The following is a 19168-nucleotide window of genomic DNA, read 5'->3' on the forward strand; positions in this document are numbered from 1 at the left end:
CCAACACGCAGGTATAGGGGTGCTGGTCGGGGCGTGTAACATAACAATGACATCATACAACATGTGACACGGAGAGGTAACAGACATTTACTGAGAGGAATATAAAATAATGGCGGTGAGATTTCCGCGTGTCATTGTAGAGATTTGTCACTCGGGTTCCTCGTCCTCTGACCAGCTCAGGCTGTCATCAGAGTCCTCTCCGGCACCGTCTTGTGGTACCAGTTCTGGGTCTGGTTCTGATTCGGCTGTATTTTGCGGGTTGGAAGCCGTCAGCTCCAATCTCCCCCATGTGACCGGATCCGACTTCTGCAGCGTCATTTCTGCCTTTGTGGGGAACAAACTCACAAAACTTTTATCCACATCGATGACCTGCCGAGACAAAGGAAACGTTCCTGAGAAGGTGAGAGGAGCAGAAGGGTGGCGAGATTCAAACCCTGCACCTCCATGTGCCTCTATGTACCTCCATATACCTCCATATACCTCCATGTGCCTCCATATACCTCCATGTGCCTCCATATACCTCCATGTACCTCCATATACCTCCATGTGCCTCCATGTACCTCCATGTGCCTCCATATACCTCCATGTACCTCCATATACCTCCATGTGTCTCCATGTACCTCCATGTGTCTCCATGTACCTCCATGTGTCTCCATGTACCCCCATGTGCCTCCATGTACCTCCATGTGTCTCCATGTACCTCCATGTGTCTCCATGTACCCCCATGTGCCTCCATGTACCTCCATGTGTCTCCATGTACCTCCATGTGTCTCCATGTACCCCCATGTGCCTCCATGTACCTCCATGTGTCTCCATGTACCTCCATGTGTCTCCATGTGCCTCCATGTACCTCCATATACCTCCATGTGCCTCCATGTACCTCCATATACCTCCATGTACCTCCATGTACCTCCATGTGCCTCCATGTACCTCCATGTGTCTCCATGTACCTCCATGTGCCTCCATGTACCTCCATGTACCTCCATGTGCCTCCATGTGTCTCCATGAACCTCCATGTGCCTCCATGTGCCTCCATGTACCTCCATGTGTCTCCATGTGTCTCCATGTACCTCCATGTGTCTCCATGTACCTCTATGTGTCTCCATGTACCTCCATGTACCTCCATGTGTCTCCATGTACCTCCATGTGCCTCTACCGTGTTTCCCCGAAAATAAGACACTGTCTTATATTTTTTTGACCTCAAAAAAACACACTAGGCCTTATTTTCGGGGTAGGTCCTTATTTTAATTTTTTATGTACAACAGTCTACATGTATTCATGTACACAAATATGGTGATCAGGGGTGCCGTACCTTTCCAAGAGCAATTTGGTAACCAATCAATGGCCAGAATGAGCAAAGCTTTCACTATGGATTCCTCACAGGCGGGACGCATTTGGTATCACTCCGCCTGTGACAGGAGGCGGGGCTATAGAGGAGGCATCGGCTTATGCGGCTCTGCTCCCTCCGCTGCCGCCTCGCTTCCTCTAGCGCCGGCTTCGTTGGCACCGCTGAATTGTCTCCCGCGGCTCTTCAAGTTCCCCCTTATGCCACCACCGGCCCTGGGAATGGTCACAACTAGGTCTTATTTTCGGGGAAACAGGGTATGTACCTCCATATACCTCCATGTGCCTCTATGTGCTTTCATGTGCTTCCATCTACATATATGTGCCTCCATTCACCTCCATATGCCTACATGTACCTCCATGTACCTCAATGTACCTCCATGTTTCTCTATCTACATCTATGTGCCTCCATATGCCTACATGTACATCCATGCGCCTCCATGTATCGCCATTTGCCTCTATGCACCTCCAAGTGCCTCCATGTACCCCTATGTACCTCCATATGCCTACAAGCACCTCCATGTGCCTCCATGTATCTCCATGTACTTCCATGTGCCTCCATGTACCTCCATGTGCCTCCGTGTACCTCCATGTACCTCCATATGCCTCCATGTACCTCCGTGTACCTCTATGCACCTCCAAGTGCCTCCATGTACCCCTATGTACCTCCATATGCCTACAAGCACCTCCATGTGCCTCCATGTATCTCCATGTACTTCCATGTGCCTCCATGTACCTCCATGTGCCTCCGTGTACCCCTATGTACCTCCATGTGCCTCCATGTACCTCCAGGACAGGAAAAGGAAATAGACAAATAATTCCCGGAGCAGTGCGGCTCAGCCATGGAGAGTGCAGCGCAGCGGTGGTCTCCTATCAGGCACAATGTCCCATGAAGACCTGACACCGAGCCGCCACACGGGGGCGCACTCACTGCTCTGGAGGGGGCGCACTCACTGCTCTGGAGGGGGCGCACTCACTGCTCTGGAGGGGGCGCACTCACTGCTCTGGAGGGGGCGCACTCACTGCTCTGGAGGGTCCTTTCAGCAAATGTGACCCCGGAGACGAGGGCTCCACCTGCTGGATCATGAGGGGCCCGAGATTCACACATTGATTCACACGGGTGAAAGCATTCATAAATAGAAGGAAGCAATGAACATGTCACTTAGCGCTGACCTGCAATGAATGGAGAGAGGAAGCATGCGCACAGCCAATCCCGCAGCGGATACACTACTTACACCCCACAGCTCCAGCTTCTTCCTGAACTCTTTCTCCTTCTCAAAGGTGATCTGAATGTCCAGCTGCAGGGAGAGGCAGATACTATAAGAGCCAGTTCAGTTCAGACCGCACTTGTTATCTTAGAACATATTATTATTATACAGGGTTCATAGAGCGCCAACAGTGTGCGCAGTGCTGTACAATATAAGGAAGACATTACAATCACAATACAATTCAAGACAAGATGGTAAGGAGGGCCCCGCCCCTGAGGGCTTACAATCTAAGAGGGAGGGGCCTGACCCTGAGGGCTTACACTCTAACAGGGAGGGGCCTGACCCTGAGGGCTTAAACTCTAAGAGGGAGGGCCCTGACCCTGAGGGCTTACAATCTAAGAGGGAGGGCCCCGTCCCTGAGGGCTTACAATCTAAGAGGGAGGGGCCTGACCCTGAGGGCTTACACTCTAACAGGGAGGGGCCTGACCCTGAGGGCTTAAACTCTAAGAGGGAGGGCCCTGACCCTGAGGGCTTACAATCTAAGAGGGAGGGCCCTGACCCTGAGGGCTTACAATCTAAGAGGGAGGGCCCTGACCCTGTGGGCTTACAATCTAAGAGGGAGGGCCCTGACCCTGCTTACAACCTAAGAGGGAGGGCCCTGACCCTGAGGGCTTACAATCTAACAGGGAGGGGCCTGACCCTGAGGGCTTACACTCTAACAGGGAGGGGCCTGACCCTGAGGGCTTACACTCTAAGAGGGAGGGCCCTGACCCTGAGGGCTTACAATCTAAGAGGGAGGGCCCTGACCCTGAGGGCTTACAATCTAAGAGGGAGGGCCCTGACCCTGAGGGCTTACACTCTAAAATAGATCAAGGCATCAGCCTGTATTATACCCGGGTCATATCATAAGCTCCACCCACAATCTCTCAGCAGATCACAATTCTTTATTTTATTTATAGTGGATCTGAACTAAAAATATTCATTATGTCTTAACCAAATCCTTACCTGGGATTCCTCCTGATATCAGAGCACTTCCTGTGTCCCCGGAGCTGTATGTCTGCAGTGTGAGATCATCTCAGGCACTGCTGCCTCTGGGAGTATCACCTGATCTGGAGGTGATGTCACTGCTGTGCTGGAGAGGAAGCTGCACCTGAGGACCTGCAGTGCCAGGATCTCCCTGCTTCTCCTTCATCCATTCTATGGCTCCCTCCACCTCTATCATTACCTCACCGGTCACCAAGGGGGGGCAGCTATAACATGAGGAAGCAAAGCCCCGCCTCTAACAAGATGGCCGCCTCCACACAGAGACACGGTGCAGGACAAGGCATTGTAAGTGAGTGATGGGATATACATCAGGTGCAGGGACCCCACACACAGTGCTGGTGACTGGCCCTTGTTATGGGCTCAGCTTCCCCGGTACAGGTCCTCTTTATACAAGTGCTGAGTTGTCTGGACGTGGAATCTCTTACCTGCGTGCGATTGGCCTGAATCTTGGTCAGCTCCGGTATCGATGTTTTGGCGTAAGCCGTGATGTAGACGAGGCTGCTGGTCTGATGCCAGTCATACCGACATGAAACTTCCTGAGAAAGAAACAGACGTCAGGTGATGAACCCGGAGAAGACAAAGGTGTGATGTCAACTATGAATGTTGGGTTCACATCACTGTAGGTGATGGAAGCTCATCATACACTTTATGCACGGCATTCTATTAAATAAACCCTCTTCAGGTACTGATGCATTCCAATTCATCCCCAAAGGTGCTCAGTAGGGTTGAGGTCGGGGCTCTGTGCAGGACACTCGGGTTCCTCCACCACACTGGTCATACCATGACTTTATGGAGCTGGCTTTGTGCACAGGGGACAGTCATGGGGGGGACAGAAAACTGTGACCACAAGGCTGGAAGATCACAGTAGTCTAAAATGCCCATTTGTGAGGTCAGGTGCTGATGTTGGATGAGAAGACCGGGCTCACAATTGACCTTTTAATTCATCCCAGAGGTGGTCAGTAGAGATGAGGTCAGGGCTCTGTGTAGGACACTCAGGTTCCTCCACCAAGCTGTGACCACAAGGCTGGAAGAGGACAATTGTCTCCAATGTCTTTGTATGATGGAGGAGGAACAGAACCTTCACTGGAGACCCCTGACCTCCGTCACTGGAGACCCCTGACCTCCGTCACTGGAGACCCCTGACCTCCATCATTGGGGGGGTCCACATACGTCCGTCTATACAACGTATGTCAGATGCCCCCTAATCTTTGTCTTATGTAATATTCCATGATCTTATTTTCATACTGACACAAGGATGTTGTCACTGAGTGTCAGAGTGAAGAATGGGATGAAGATGACACCCATACAACACCAACAGAGGTTTTTGGCACATCCAGACTGAGGGGTGAGATGATCCCGTTTGTCCCGGGGACATGATCACCATCCTCATCCTCACCTTCTTCCCAGGCGGCGGCACCCACAGATGTCTCCCGTTGCTGCACCCCTTCTGATCCAGGAATTCATTGAAGTCGCTGGTTTTGATGCCACAACAGGACCAATACTTCATCCTAAGGAGAGAAATCAGCACCGCTCACAGCTGGACCAGCCAGGAACATACATGATACCGAAGGTCCAACAAACCCCTGAGCCCAGTTCTGTCATGTGTGTTAGTGAAGGACTGGACACGTCGCCCGCTCGGCCACGCGTGGCTCAAACTTCGGAGCCCTGAATACAATCCGGTGAGATTCCCCCGTCCGCTCCGTGGTGTGTGGCAGGTGGAGCTCTGATCTAGGTCTGGGGCCCGGATCATCACCCTGGTCTGGGGACCGGGTTAAATCACCCAGGTCTGGGGCCCGGATCATCACCCAGGTCTGGGGCCCGGATCATCACCCAGGTCTGGGTCCCAGATCATCACCCAGGTCTGGGTCCCGGATCATCACCCAGGTCTGGGGCCCGGATCATCACCCAGGTCTGGGTCCCGGATCATCAATTTTATGATTGTTGTATGATTGGACATTTGTAAACAGACAAATAAATCTCACATTGCTCTCCTTACCCCTCATGGAAGACGGGCACCCCGGAGTGATAAGCACATGTTCCCTCGTCACCCTCTGGCCCCTGATAAACCTGCGGAGAAGGTCGGTGTGATCAGAAGACGTCCATTCACTTCCTTCCCCATTATGGCACAGCAATGACTTCCATACACACAGCCTGACGTCCTCCTCACCTCTTTGCAGCCGGAGCGCTTACACCTTGTCCCCGGCGCTACCACCGCCGCGTCCGCTGAGAGAGACAAAGCAGAAAATCTCAATGTACGAAAAGTTTATCTGCCAGAAATAAAACCATTGAGATCACATGACATCATTCAAGGGGCCCATTCAGAGCAGAGAGGCCATATCTGTTCAACCTCCACCGGACACGGCAAGTCACATGACAGATGACAGTTCTGGTAATGGCGCCCTACTGCCATTGATATGTATTATGCTCCCGAGTCCTGGAACAAGTGGAGTGCAAAGCTTATATCTAATGACCACAGCCGTGCTTTATACCTCTATAAATGGGCCCCAACCTTCATCTGATGGCAACATAAGAGGTCCTCCTCGTACCTTTCTCCTGCTCCTCGGCCTTCACTGACAGCGTGAGCTTCTCCAGTTCCTGTTCAAGTGATCGGGAGACTTTGAGCTCAAGAGGTCGCATCTCCTCCTGTGTGCTGGAATCATATGTAGACTGACTGTAAAAACCACACCGTGCACACACATCCAGAACAGTCTGCATCATCAGGCCCTACACTGGGGGGCAATGGAGGAGCCATGCAAGGATCAGGCCCTACACTGGGGGGCCAAGGAGGGACCATGCAAGGATCAGGCACTACACTGGGGGGGGCCATGGAGGAACCATGCAAGGATCAGGCCCTACACTGGGGGGCAATGGAGGAACCATGCAAGGATCAGGCCCTACACTGGAGGGGCCATGGAGGAACCATGCAAGGATCAGGCCCTACACTGGGGGGCCAAGGAGGCACCATGCAAGGATCAGGCCCTACAATGGGGGGCCAAGGAGGGACCATACAAGGATCAGGCCCTACACTGGAGGGGCCATAGAGGAACCATGCAAGGATCAGGCCCTACACTGGAGGGACCATGGAGGAACCATGCAAGGATCAGGCACTACACTGGAGGGGCCATGGACGTACCATGCAAGGATCAGGCCCTACACTGGAGGACCCATGGAGGAACCATGCAAGGATCAGGCCCTACACTGGAGGGGCCATGGAGGAACAATGCAAGGATCAGGCACTACACTGGAGGGGCCATGGAGGTACCATGCAAGGATCAGGCCCTACACTGGGGGGGCCATGGAGGAGCCATGCAAGGATCATGCCCTACACTGGGGGGCAATGGAGGAACCATGCAAGGATCAGGCCCTACACTGGAGGGGCCATGGAGGAACCATGCAAGGATCAGGCACTACACTGGAGGGGCCATGGAGGTACCATGCAAGGATCAGGCCCTACACTGGAGGGCCATGGAGGTACCATGCAAGGATCAGGCCCTACACTGGGGGGCAATGGAGGTACCATGCAAGGATCAGGCCCTACACTGGAGGGCCAAGGATGAACCATGCAAGGATCAGGCCCTACACTGGAGGGCCCATGGAGGAACCATGCAAGGATCAGGCACTACACCGGAGGGGCCATGGAGGTACCATGCAAGGATCAGGCCCTACACTGGAGGGGCCATGGAGGAACCATGCAAGGATCAGGCCCTACACTGGGGGGCCATGGAGGAACCATGCAAGGATCAGGCCCTACACTGGGGGGGCCATGGAGGAACCATGCAAGGATCAGGCCCTACACTGGGGGGCAATGGAGGAGCCATGCAAGGATCAGGCCCTACACTGGGGGGCCATGGAGGGACCATGCAAGGATCAGGCCCTACACTGGGGGGCCATGGAGGAACCATGCAAGGATCAGGCCCTACACTGGGGGGCCATGGAGGGACCATGCAAGGATCAGGCCCTACACTGGAGGGGCCATGGAGGAACCATGCAAGGATCAGGCCCTACACTGGGGGGGCCATGGAGGAACCATGCAAGGATCAGGCCCTACACTGGGGGGGCCATGGAGGAACCATGCAAGGATCAGGCCCTACACTGGAGGGCCATGGAGGTACCATGCAAGGATCAGGCCCTACACTGGGGGGCAATGGAGGAACCATGCAAGGATCAGGCCCTACACTGGAGGGGCCATGGAGGAACCATGCAAGGATCAGGCCCTACACTGGGGGGCCAAGGAGGCACCATGCAAGGATCAGGCCCTACAATGGGGGGCCAATGGGGGACCATACAAGGATCAGGCCCTACACTGGAGGGGCCATAGAGGAACCATGCAAGGATCAGGCCCTACACTGGAGGGCCCATGGAGAAACCATGCAAGGATCAGGCACTACACTGGAGGGGCCATGGACGTACCATGCAAGGATCAGGCCCTACACTGGAGGACCCATGGAGGAACCATGCAAGGATCAGGCCCTACACTGGAGGGGCCATGGAGGAACAATGCAAGGATCAGGCACTACACTGGAGGGGCCATGGAGGTACCATGCAAGGATCAGGCCCTACACTGGAGGGCCATGGAGGTACCATGCAAGGATCAGGCCCTACACTGGGGGGCAATGGAGGTACCATGCAAGGATCAGGCCCTACACTGGAGGGCCAAGGATGAACCATGCAAGGATCAGGCCCTACACTGGAGGGCCAAGGGGGAACCATGCATGAATCAGGCCCTACACTGGAGGGGCAATGGAGGAGCTATGCAAGGATCATGCCCTACACTGGGGTGCCAAGGAGGAACCATGCAAGGATCAGGCCCTACACTGGGGGGCCATGGAGGAACCATGCAAGGATCAGGCCCTACACTGGGGGGCCAAGGAGGAACCATGCAAGGATCAGGCCCTACACTGGGGAGCCAAGGAGGAACCATAAGGAGGAACCATGCAAGGATCAGGCCCTACACTGGGGGGCCAAGGAGGAACCATGCAAGGATCAGGCCCTACACTGGGGAGCCAAGGAGGAACCATACAAAGATCAGGCCCGGCCTATGATCTATGCCAGACTAGAATGTGACAGGTCCATACATATATATATATATACATTGAATATTGTGTACAGCCAAGTGTAGGGGCCGCTCAGGATGCAGTAAGTGTTGGTTTTATCGGATCTGCTGGACTTTAGCCAACCATCAGAGACCAAAAACCTCTAAAATATCATCAACATTGTAAACGTTATTCTGAAAGTAGATTCCTCTACGATGGAGCGTGTACCGAGTGACATATGACGGATACATATCATAGATTGTGTACATTGGACGGACACTATTCAATCATTACATTTACAGTCATACCAACTGCAGGGGAACTAACATACAATATATAGCAGGAAGACAATCTGGGACGCTCATGGGTTGGGGGAGGCAACTGCAAATTAATGGCCATGTGAGGGGGTGGGTAACTCCATATTAATGGCCATTAGGGGGGCAACTCCAAATCAATAGCCATGAGCGTGGAGGGGCACCTCCATATTATGGTGAAGGTTTGGAATGGGATGGCAAACAAGATCATACAGGGGTGGTGGTCGGGTCCCCGGACTTTGGGCCATATAGTGTATACATCAGAATCCTCTTCAGCGGTAAACTTCATTTGATATTCAGTGTGTCCATGAATGTGGAAATCCATCAACCTCAGAGAGGGGAGCGCACACATTATGGACACACCCCCGAGGAGCCCCTCACACATGCACATTATCTGTCAATGTTCTTGAAGACGGGGCCCGATGTTCTGACACGTGTTACTTTGACTCTTTTAGGTTGGACGTCACTGGGACACTTGTGGCCTCCTCTACCCATCTCCATATTCCAGGCTATCACAGTACTTGGCTCACACATGACCTTCTCACAGACATTTTCTATCCTTACCTCGGCCTCTCCCTCATCATCTTCTCTGCAGACTTGGGGCCTTGTACAATGATTTCCGTGCACTGGGCCGGGTCATCGGTCGCATTCTTGCTTCCAGAGATGTCGGGTTTTAGAGGTTCTAATGGTTTCTCGTTGCTGTGAGGACCCTTAGTGCAGCCCTAAGGAGAGGAAACACCCACAATGGTTAGACCACCAAGAGACAATGGATACACCTCTATGGGGGTTAGATGGTGCAGTCTACTAATCAAACGTCTGAGGAGACAAAGAGGACTCTGTGTGTGACTGAGCTATAGAGGGACTTGTGACTCTTCTCTAATGATCCCTTACAGTTCTGCTACTGAACTGGTACAGACTAGTCCAGGTGTGGACAGAGAGAAACCTCAGGAAACGGTATAAATAATATTCAGATTGTGTTTCAGTGCTGCTCCGGGGTGCACCCCACCGATGCCTTATGGGAAAAAGATGCGACTGACGATGAAGAGCAGAAATGACTTAGTGTAGGTGAGCAATACCCCAATAATACCCCAATAATACCCAAATAATACCCCAATAATACCCCAATAATACCCAAATAATACCCCAATGATACCCCAATAATAACCAAATAATACCCCAATAATACCCCAATGATATCCCAATAATGGAGGAAAGAAACAGAGACCTTTTGGGTCCAAAATGAATTACACATATTATGGTCAAAAGTCTGTGAGCACCTGACCACCACACTTATATCACCTTGTAGGACACCCCCTTCCAAAACCACGACCATTAATATAGAGTTGCCCCATTTGTGGTTCTACCATCCCCCACTCCTCTGGGGAGGCTTTCCACAAGATTGTGGAGGGGTCTGTGGGAATTTGTCCCGTGTGTGAGGTCAGGTTCTGATGTTGGATAAGAAGACCCGGGCTAACAATCGGCGTTCCAATTCATCCCAAAGACGTTTTGTAGATCTCCTTTGTCATGAATTGGACCGCCGATTGTGAATCGGGTCTTCTGGTCTTGGGGCTCCTCCAGGTTTCTAAGGGTTTCTTGAGAAGTGAGCACAGATCTCCTGTCTACAAGTCTCTCATTGCTCTCTTCTGAAAGAACCCCAAGATGAGAAGACCTGGCTCCAAATTATCTAAAGCTGTGCAGTAGGGTTGAGGTCGGGGCTCTGTGCAGGACACTCGGGTTCCTCCACCAAGCTGGTCCCACCATGTCTGTATGGACCCCCCCCCTCCCCTCCCCCCATGTCTGTATGGAGCTGGCTTTGTACACAGGGGACAGTCATGGGGGGGGGGGCAGAAAAGGGCCTTCGCCAAACTGTGACCACAAGGCTGGAAGAGCCCAATTGTCTACAATGTCTTTGTATGACGGAGGTTCACCAGAACCTTCACTGGAGGCACCTGAACCCCATCATTCGGAGGGAGGTCCATGTACTTTTGGCTGTGTAGGTTGGTGTGATAGTTGAGGGTCCTCCAAACATTTGGCTATATAATGTATCTCTGTAGCCGGGTGAGAGGTCGGAGTATGAAATGTGATACAGAAGGGAGGAGATAGAAGGAACATTATGAGATACTTTGTAGATAAGAGAAGTCAGAGGATGGATGAAGGACCTCCATTACTACACCTCCATCATGAGACCTCCATCACGAGACCTCCATCACGAGACCTCCATCATGAGACCTCCATTACAAGACTTCCATTACAAGACTTCCATTACAAGACTTCCATTACGAGACCTCCAGTATGAGACCTCCAGTACGAGACCTCCAGTATGAGACCTCCAGTACGAGACCTCCAGTACGAGACCTCCAGTACGAGACTTCCATTACGAGACTTCCATTATGAGACTTCCATTATGAGACCTCCAGTACGAGACCTCCATTACAAGACCTCCATTACAAGACCTCCATTACGAGACCTCCATTATCGGACACCAGCAGAGACACTCACCTTGATGGCCAGAAATTCAGAAAAGTCCGTGACGGGTCATCGGTCGCATTCTTGCTTCCAGAGATGTCGGGTTTTAGAGGTTCTAATGGTTTCTCGTTGCTGTGAGGACCCTTAGTGCAGCCCTAAGGAGAGGAAACACCCACAATGGTTAGACCACCAAGAGACAATGGATACACCTCTATGGGGGTTAGATGGTGCAGTCTACTAATCAAACGTCTGAGGAGACAAAGAGGACTCTGTGTGTGACTGAGCTATAGAGGGACTTGTGACTCTTCTCTAATGATCCCTTACAGTTCTGCTACTGAACTGGTACAGACTAGTCCAGGTGTGGACAGAGAGAAACCTCAGGAAACGGTATAAATAATATTCAGATTGTGTTTCAGTGCTGCTCCGGGGTGCACCCCACCGATGCCTTATGGGAAAAAGATGCGACTGACGATGAAGAGCAGAAATGACTTAGTGTAGGTGAGCAATACCCCAATAATACCCCAATAATACCCAAATAATACCCCAATAATACCCCAATAATACCCAAATAATACCCCAATGATACCCCAATAATAACCAAATAATACCCCAATAATACCCCAATGATATCCCAATAATGGAGGAAAGAAACAGAGACCTTTTGGGTCCAAAATGAATTACACATATTATGGTCAAAAGTCTGTGAGCACCTGACCACCACACTTATATCACCTTGTAGGACACCCCCTTCCAAAACCACGACCATTAATATAGAGTTGCCCCATTTGTGGTTCTACCATCCCCCACTCCTCTGGGGAGGCTTTCCACAAGATTGTGGAGGGGTCTGTGGGAATTTGTCCCGTGTGTGAGGTCAGGTTCTGATGTTGGATAAGAAGACCCGGGCTAACAATCGGCGTTCCAATTCATCCCAAAGACGTTTTGTAGATCTCCTTTGTCATGAATTGGACCGCCGATTGTGAATCGGGTCTTCTGGTCTTGGGGCTCCTCCAGGTTTCTAAGGGTTTCTTGAGAAGTGAGCACAGATCTCCTGTCTACAAGTCTCTCATTGCTCTCTTCTGAAAGAACCCCAAGATGAGAAGACCTGGCTCCAAATTATCTAAAGCTGTGCAGTAGGGTTGAGGTCGGGGCTCTGTGCAGGACACTCGGGTTCCTCCACCAAGCTGGTCCCACCATGTCTGTATGGACCCCCCCCCTCCCCTCCCCCCATGTCTGTATGGAGCTGGCTTTGTACACAGGGGACAGTCATGGGGGGGGGGGCAGAAAAGGGCCTTCGCCAAACTGTGACCACAAGGCTGGAAGAGCCCAATTGTCTACAATGTCTTTGTATGACGGAGGTTCACCAGAACCTTCACTGGAGGCACCTGAACCCCATCATTCGGAGGGAGGTCCATGTACTTTTGGCTGTGTAGGTTGGTGTGATAGTTGAGGGTCCTCCAAACATTTGGCTATATAATGTATCTCTGTAGCCGGGTGAGAGGTCGGAGTATGAAATGTGATACAGAAGGGAGGAGATAGAAGGAACATTATGAGATACTTTGTAGATAAGAGAAGTCAGAGGATGGATGAAGGACCTCCATTACTACACCTCCATCATGAGACCTCCATCACGAGACCTCCATCACGAGACCTCCATCATGAGACCTCCATTACAAGACTTCCATTACAAGACTTCCATTACAAGACTTCCATTACGAGACCTCCAGTATGAGACCTCCAGTACGAGACCTCCAGTACGAGACCTCCAGTACGAGACTTCCATTACGAGACTTCCATTATGAGACTTCCATTATGAGACCTCCAGTACGAGACCTCCATTACAAGACCTCCATTACAAGACCTCCATTACGAGACCTCCATTATCGGACACCAGCAGAGACACTCACCTTGATGGCCAGAAATTCAGAAAAGTCCGTGGTGCGTTTTCGGCAACAGGACCAACCCTGAGACAAGAAAATAAAGAGCTCCTCAGTGACAATGACCAGATCTCGGAGGACGGAGATAGGATGTGGAGACCTGTACTGACCTTCAGAGCGTCATGGAAGATGGGATATCCCGGGTGGAAGAGACACGCGTCTGTGGAGAAGGAGAATTTGTTTTATATCTGGCTGTGCTGTGTGGCAGAGTTGTGTAAATATCAGGACTGGATGGACAGTCAGCTGTACACTCACCTGTAGAATTGTCGGCGAGCAGAAATCGTTGTCCACATCCCTTGTTATAACAGAGCGCGTGGTCACTAGAGGCGTCCAGACTCCGCCCCTCACCATTCATGATGACTGACATCCAACGAGGCCACGGATTGGACGGTGCAGAGGGGGCCGAGGACGTCTGTGATAGATCTCTGACCGGCACCACCGCCGGCGCGACAATTCCCTACAGTACACGGGAACAACGAGGAAGCATTATAACCACAACCAGCCAATGGAGCGCACCCAACCCAGGAACTCAGCACAGGGACGGCGGGGGCCCCTCATAATGGGCACAGCGGGGGTACAGACCCGGGAACTCAGCACAGGGATGGTGGGGGCTCCTCATAATGGGCACAGCGGGGGTACAGACCCGGGAACTCAGCACAGGGATGGTGGGGGCTCCTCATAATGGGCACAGCGGGGGTACAGACCCGGGAACTCAGCACAGGGATGGTGGGGGCTCCTCATAATGGGCACAGCGGGGGTACAGACCCGGGAACTCAGCACAGGGATGGTGGGGGCTCCTCATAATGGGCACAGCGGGGGTACAGACCCGGGAACTCAGCACAGGGATGGTGGGGGCTCCTCATAATGGGCACAGCGGGGGTACAGACCCGGGAACTCAGCACAGGGATGGTGGGGGCTCCTCATAATGGGCACAGCGGGGGTACAGACCCGGGAACTCAGCACAGGGATGGTGGGGGCTCCTCATAATGGGCACAGCGGGGGTACAGACCCGGGAACTCAGCACAGGGATGGTGGGGGCTCCTCATAATGGGCACAGCGGGGGTACAGACCCGGGAACTCAGCACAGGGATGGTGGGGGCTCCTCATAATGGGCACAGCGGGGGTACAGACCCGGGAACTCAGCACAGGGATGGTGGGGGCTCCTCATAATGGGCACAGCGGGGGTACAGACCCGGGAACTCAGCACAGGGATGGTGGGGGCTCCTCATAATGGGCACAGCGGGGGTACAGACCCGGGAACTCAGCACAGGGATGGTGGGGGCTCCTCATAATGGGCACAGCGGGGGTACAGACCCGGGAACTCAGCACAGGGATGGTGGGGGCTCCTCATAATGGGCACAGCGGGGGTACAGACCCGGGAACTCAGCACAGGGATGGTGGGGGCTCCTCATAATGGGCACAGCGGGGGTACAGACCCGGGAACTCAGCACAGGGATGGTGGGGGCTCCTCATAATGGGCACAGCGGGGGTACAGACCCGGGAACTCAGCACAGGGATGGTGGGGGCTCCTCATAATGGGCACAGCGGGGGTACAGACCCGGGAACTCAGCACAGGGATGGTGGGAGCTCCTCATAATGGGCACAGCGGGGGTACGGACCCATGGGTGGTCAGTGTAGGCAGGGGATGAATCTGGCCCGGCTGAATGAACCCCTGTGGCCCTCTGAAGGACCCCGGGGCTGAGGAAGCCGGCTCTAGATGTTAGATGGTCCGGTCATTGAGAGGAGACGCAGCAGTAGGATACAGAGCTCAGGATATGAGACGTGTGGAAGGACGGAGCCCAGGCTGAGCGGGATCCCGGCCGGATAGTGGGGGCCCCGGGCACGAGGTCCTATATTTAGACATTGGAAGTGCCGGCCCCACACCAAAGATGGAAAGAAGAATGTCAGCAGCTGTGACAGGTGACGGAGGAGAGGAAAGGCCCCGAATGACCCGGAGGAGGAGGAGGATGATAGAGTACAACGCCAGTCACTGGGAGGAAGATTATATGAAAGATCCAGAAGACAATCATGACCGAGGTCTCCGATCCCCAACCAAAGACGTCCCGGTCCCAGCCGATAACCCCAGACACACTTCAACCAATCATTGTCACCTTTCATTATACTAACCCCCGGTGATCCTGCCATGGAGGTCCTTGTTCAGACACTTCCTGTTATAGGGTGACGATGCTCTGTCCTTGTTCAGGCACTTCCTGTTATAGGGTGACAACACTCTGTCCTTGTTCAGACACTTCCTGTTATAGGGTGACAATGCTCTGTCCTTGTTCAGGCACTTCCTGTTATAGGGTGACAACACTCTGTCCTTGTTCAGACACTTCCTGTTATAGGGTGACAATGCTCTGTCCTTGTTCAGGCACTTCCTGTTATAGGGTGACAACGCTCTGTCCTTGTTCAGACACTTCCTGTTATAGGGTGACAATGCTCTGTCCTTGTTCAGACACTTCCTGTTATAGGGCGACAATGCTCTGTCCTTGTTCAGACACTTCCTAGTGTAGGGTAGCAATGCTCTGTCCATGTTCAGTGTCTGAACAAGGACAGAGTGCTGTCACCCTATAACAGGAAGTGTCTGAACAAGGACAGAGCGATGTCACCCTATAACAGGAAGTGCCTGACCAAGGACAGAGCGATGTCACCCTATAACAGGAAGTGTCTTGAACAAGGACAGAGCATTGTCACCCTATAACAGGAAGTGTCTTGAACAAGGACAGAGCATTGTCACCCTATAACAGGAAGTGTCTGAACAAGGACAGAGCGTTGTCACCCTATAGAAAATGACTCGCTAAACTATTGCAGACTTGCCGAGCGGAGTCACCAGGGATCATTATAATGGAAGCTTCAACATTTAAAAGACTTAAAGTGACATTAAACCCTCAGAGTGTGTAACATGAAACAATACGGTCATCCATGGTGGTCTCCCTTCTCTTTGCTGCTCTTCCTTTTAAATCCTCATGTCTTCTCATGCTGGGGGAGAACTTCCCTCTGCAGCTGAGTGCCTTGTCTCTGGAATGGATACACGGTGTCTGTGTATAGGTTTGTATAGGTTCACAACCTGAGCCGGCACTACAGGAAGAGGCACTCAGCTGAAAAGGGAAGTTCTCCCCCAGCATGAGAAGAGATGAGGATTTAAAAGGAAGAGCAGCAAAGAGAAGGGAGACCACCATGGAGTACAGTGCGGCGCACATTACAGTATTGGTTTATGTTACACAACCTGAGGGCTTCATGTCACTAACTCTGTAAATGTTTTATGAGGTCATAGTGATCGGGATTACATCTCCTGTAAGAGGTGTGCGGTCAGAGACTGTCCCCGTCTGAGCTCACTGATCGGGGGATTCCCATGAAACCTTCTTCAGTGAGATCTGATCAGAGTCGTAAAATAAATTCAGAAAACATTAAAAAAAAAAAAAGGATAAACAAACAATGTAAATCTTTATTTACACAGAACGTACAATACAGCAACCAGATCGACCGCGTACCATGTCCCTGTGGTCAGAGCCCTCCAGACGGCTGGTCCATGTGGTCAGAGCCCTCTAGACGGCTGGTCCATGTGGTCAGAGCCCTCCAGACGGCTGGTCCGTGTGGTCAGAGCCCTCCAGACGGCTGGTCCATGTGGTCAGAGCCCTCCAGATGGCTGGTCCATGTGGTCAGAGCCCTCCAGACGGCTGGTCCATGTGGTCAGAGCCCTCCAGACGGCTGGTCCATGTGGTCAGAGCCCTCCAGACGGCTGGTCCATGTGGTCAGAGTCCTCTTGGTCATTTCATAGGCCAGGAAGAGAGCGGCGTTTGAGGGAAAGGCTCTGATCACGGTCGGCATTAGTCCGCCGTACAGGGTGAAGATTCCTGGAAGGAAAGGGAGCCGGTTACCTATACGGAATGTCATGAAGATGAGGAAATCCCTCCCGATTACACTGATGACATCATCACACGAAGTCTCCATCGTCAGGTACAGAAAACCCAAAATTACTTCATTACAGTTCTCCCGACACGTGTAGTTGGACTCCTCAAACAAAATACCCGACCCAACAGATCATGGAGGGGGGAGGGGATGGAGTGAAGATTTTCTTGGATGACCGTTGTGGTGCCGGGCAATCTACATGAACATTACGTGGCCAGAGCTTTGCGTTCCCCTATCAATGGTTGGGCTCAGGTGTCCCGGTAAAGGGGCCAGTGGGGAGGACCTTGCACTAAAATACAAGATCCCCCTCTGATATCCGGCTCTGTGGGCCCATGAGGCAGTCAGAGACCCTGATGAAGGGGAGTTTCTGGGGTCCCGGAATTGCCCTCAATAAAAAAACTTCTCATTGATCTGTATCTAAGCAATAAAACCTGACCGAGGTTCTAAACTCTTCCGGGTTCCATCTAAAAATCGCACATTGTGGCTCCGGAGACACTTTACAGATAAAATAACCCCAACAAGCCAATCCGGGGGAATCTGGAACCCTAAACCTCCATCACAATCTCAGGGTCAGAGGTCATGTGACTCAGTGTCACTCCAGGACTTGTGAGCTCCTCAGACCACAGAGATGGTCCCAACATTCCCCAACCCAACATGAGTCTGACCTTCTCTCTTCAATATGTGCAGCAAGGACAGGAAGAAGCCCTCCTGATGGGATGCCATGGAAAGAACTTGAATTCTCGACTTCACTGAGTCCACCGGATACACGGAAAGCCAGAAACAGGCCCCGCCCACACCACCACTAATGGTGACAACTATGGGACCTGCAAAAAAAGGAAAGCCACAGCATCAAAGAGGAACATGATCTAGTTGACCCCCCCTTCCTCCACCACACCCGCTGGACATCCCCTTCCTCCACCACACCCGCTGGACATCCCCTTCCTCCACCACACCCGCTGGACCTCCCCTTCCTCCACCACACCCGCGGGACATCCCCTCCCTCCACCACACCCGCTGGACATCCCCTTCCTCCACCACACCCGCTGGACCTCCCCTTCCTCCACCACACCCGCTTGACCTCCCCTTCCTCCACCACACCTGCTTGACCTCCCCTTCCTCCACCACACCTGCTTGACCTCCCCTTCCGCCACCACACCCGCTTGACCTCCCCTTCCTCCACCACACCTGGTTGACCTCCAGAATTTCTGTTGAGAAGACTCTTGCTCAGCTCATAGCCACCAAAAAAGAAGAAGTATCCGGGGATCTCCCGCAGCCACGTACTGCTGAGGCCACGGAACAGGCCGGCCGCTCCTTCAGATTTTAGGATATCGCGTACGATGGACCACGGGGTGCTGAGGGCAAAAGAACGCAGAATTATAAAGAGACTTGCAGCGGTGAGACCCATAAAAAGGTTCCCTATAGGGCGGCCGCGTACTCCGGGGACACCGGTATGGAGAGGAATTCCTTATACTGAAAACTTTATTGATATTGTGTTTTCCACATTTACACGCGGGCCAAGCGGTCCAGGAAAAGTGACAGTAACGGGGCCGGGACAAACCATAAAACTGCCAGGGGTCACCTTTCGTTTACAAAATATAAATCGTTCTGTATCGTTCCCTACGATTAAGCCAGATTAGGGCAAAACGCGTTAGTTTGGTGGCATACAGGGACTGTGTGGCATAGCTGGGGTCTAATAAAGTTTTTAACTGTTGACAGCTAAAATACGAGGCACCCCACCTTTTATTGGGGATCCCTTTGTGGCCGGATAGTCTCATCTCATGCTGAGTCTGCATGCGGCACTTCACCAGTTCCGTCGGACAAAGGACCAATGAGGAGAAGACCGAGGCCAGGGAACCTGCAGCAGCCTTGTGATGATCTCTAAGGAGAAACATGAAGAGTCGTATGGGGGTACACAT

At 52.4% G+C, this 19168-nt stretch overlaps 2 protein-coding genes across 2 annotated transcripts in view; both read right to left on the reverse strand.

Moving 5' to 3' along the window:
- Positions 1-147: 147 nt before the first annotated feature.
- On the reverse strand, positions 148-13698 carry LOC108802601 (cysteine and histidine-rich domain-containing protein 1-like). Its single transcript, XM_018574459.1, has 11 exons — positions 13599-13698; positions 13454-13503; positions 13314-13370; positions 9508-9665; positions 6143-6246; positions 5764-5819; positions 5593-5663; positions 4993-5104; positions 4022-4132; positions 2580-2642; positions 148-369 (listed from the first exon to the last, which is right to left on the reverse strand). Exons 1-11 carry the CDS (start codon positions 13696-13698, stop codon positions 148-150), a joined length of 1104 nt encoding a protein of 367 aa, XP_018429961.1.
- A 3335-nt stretch (positions 13699-17033) lies between these two features.
- Positions 17034-19168, reverse strand: part of LOC108802602 (mitochondrial ornithine transporter 1-like) — a 4230-nt gene continuing 2095 nt past the window's right edge. The window contains exons 3-6 of the mRNA XM_018574461.1: positions 18990-19130; positions 18438-18604; positions 17918-18076; positions 17034-17197 (exon numbers count right to left, since the gene is read on the reverse strand). Of these exons, the coding sequence (XP_018429963.1) occupies positions 17034-17197; positions 17918-18076; positions 18438-18604; positions 18990-19130 (631 nt within the window). The remainder of the gene's footprint in view (positions 17198-17917; positions 18077-18437; positions 18605-18989; positions 19131-19168) is intronic.

The sequence above is a fragment of the Nanorana parkeri genome, unplaced genomic scaffold (assembly GCF_000935625.1).
Source record: "Nanorana parkeri isolate BGI_ZX_2015 unplaced genomic scaffold, ASM93562v1 scaffold2977, whole genome shotgun sequence".
NCBI classification, from domain to species: domain Eukaryota; kingdom Metazoa; phylum Chordata; class Amphibia; order Anura; family Dicroglossidae; genus Nanorana; species Nanorana parkeri.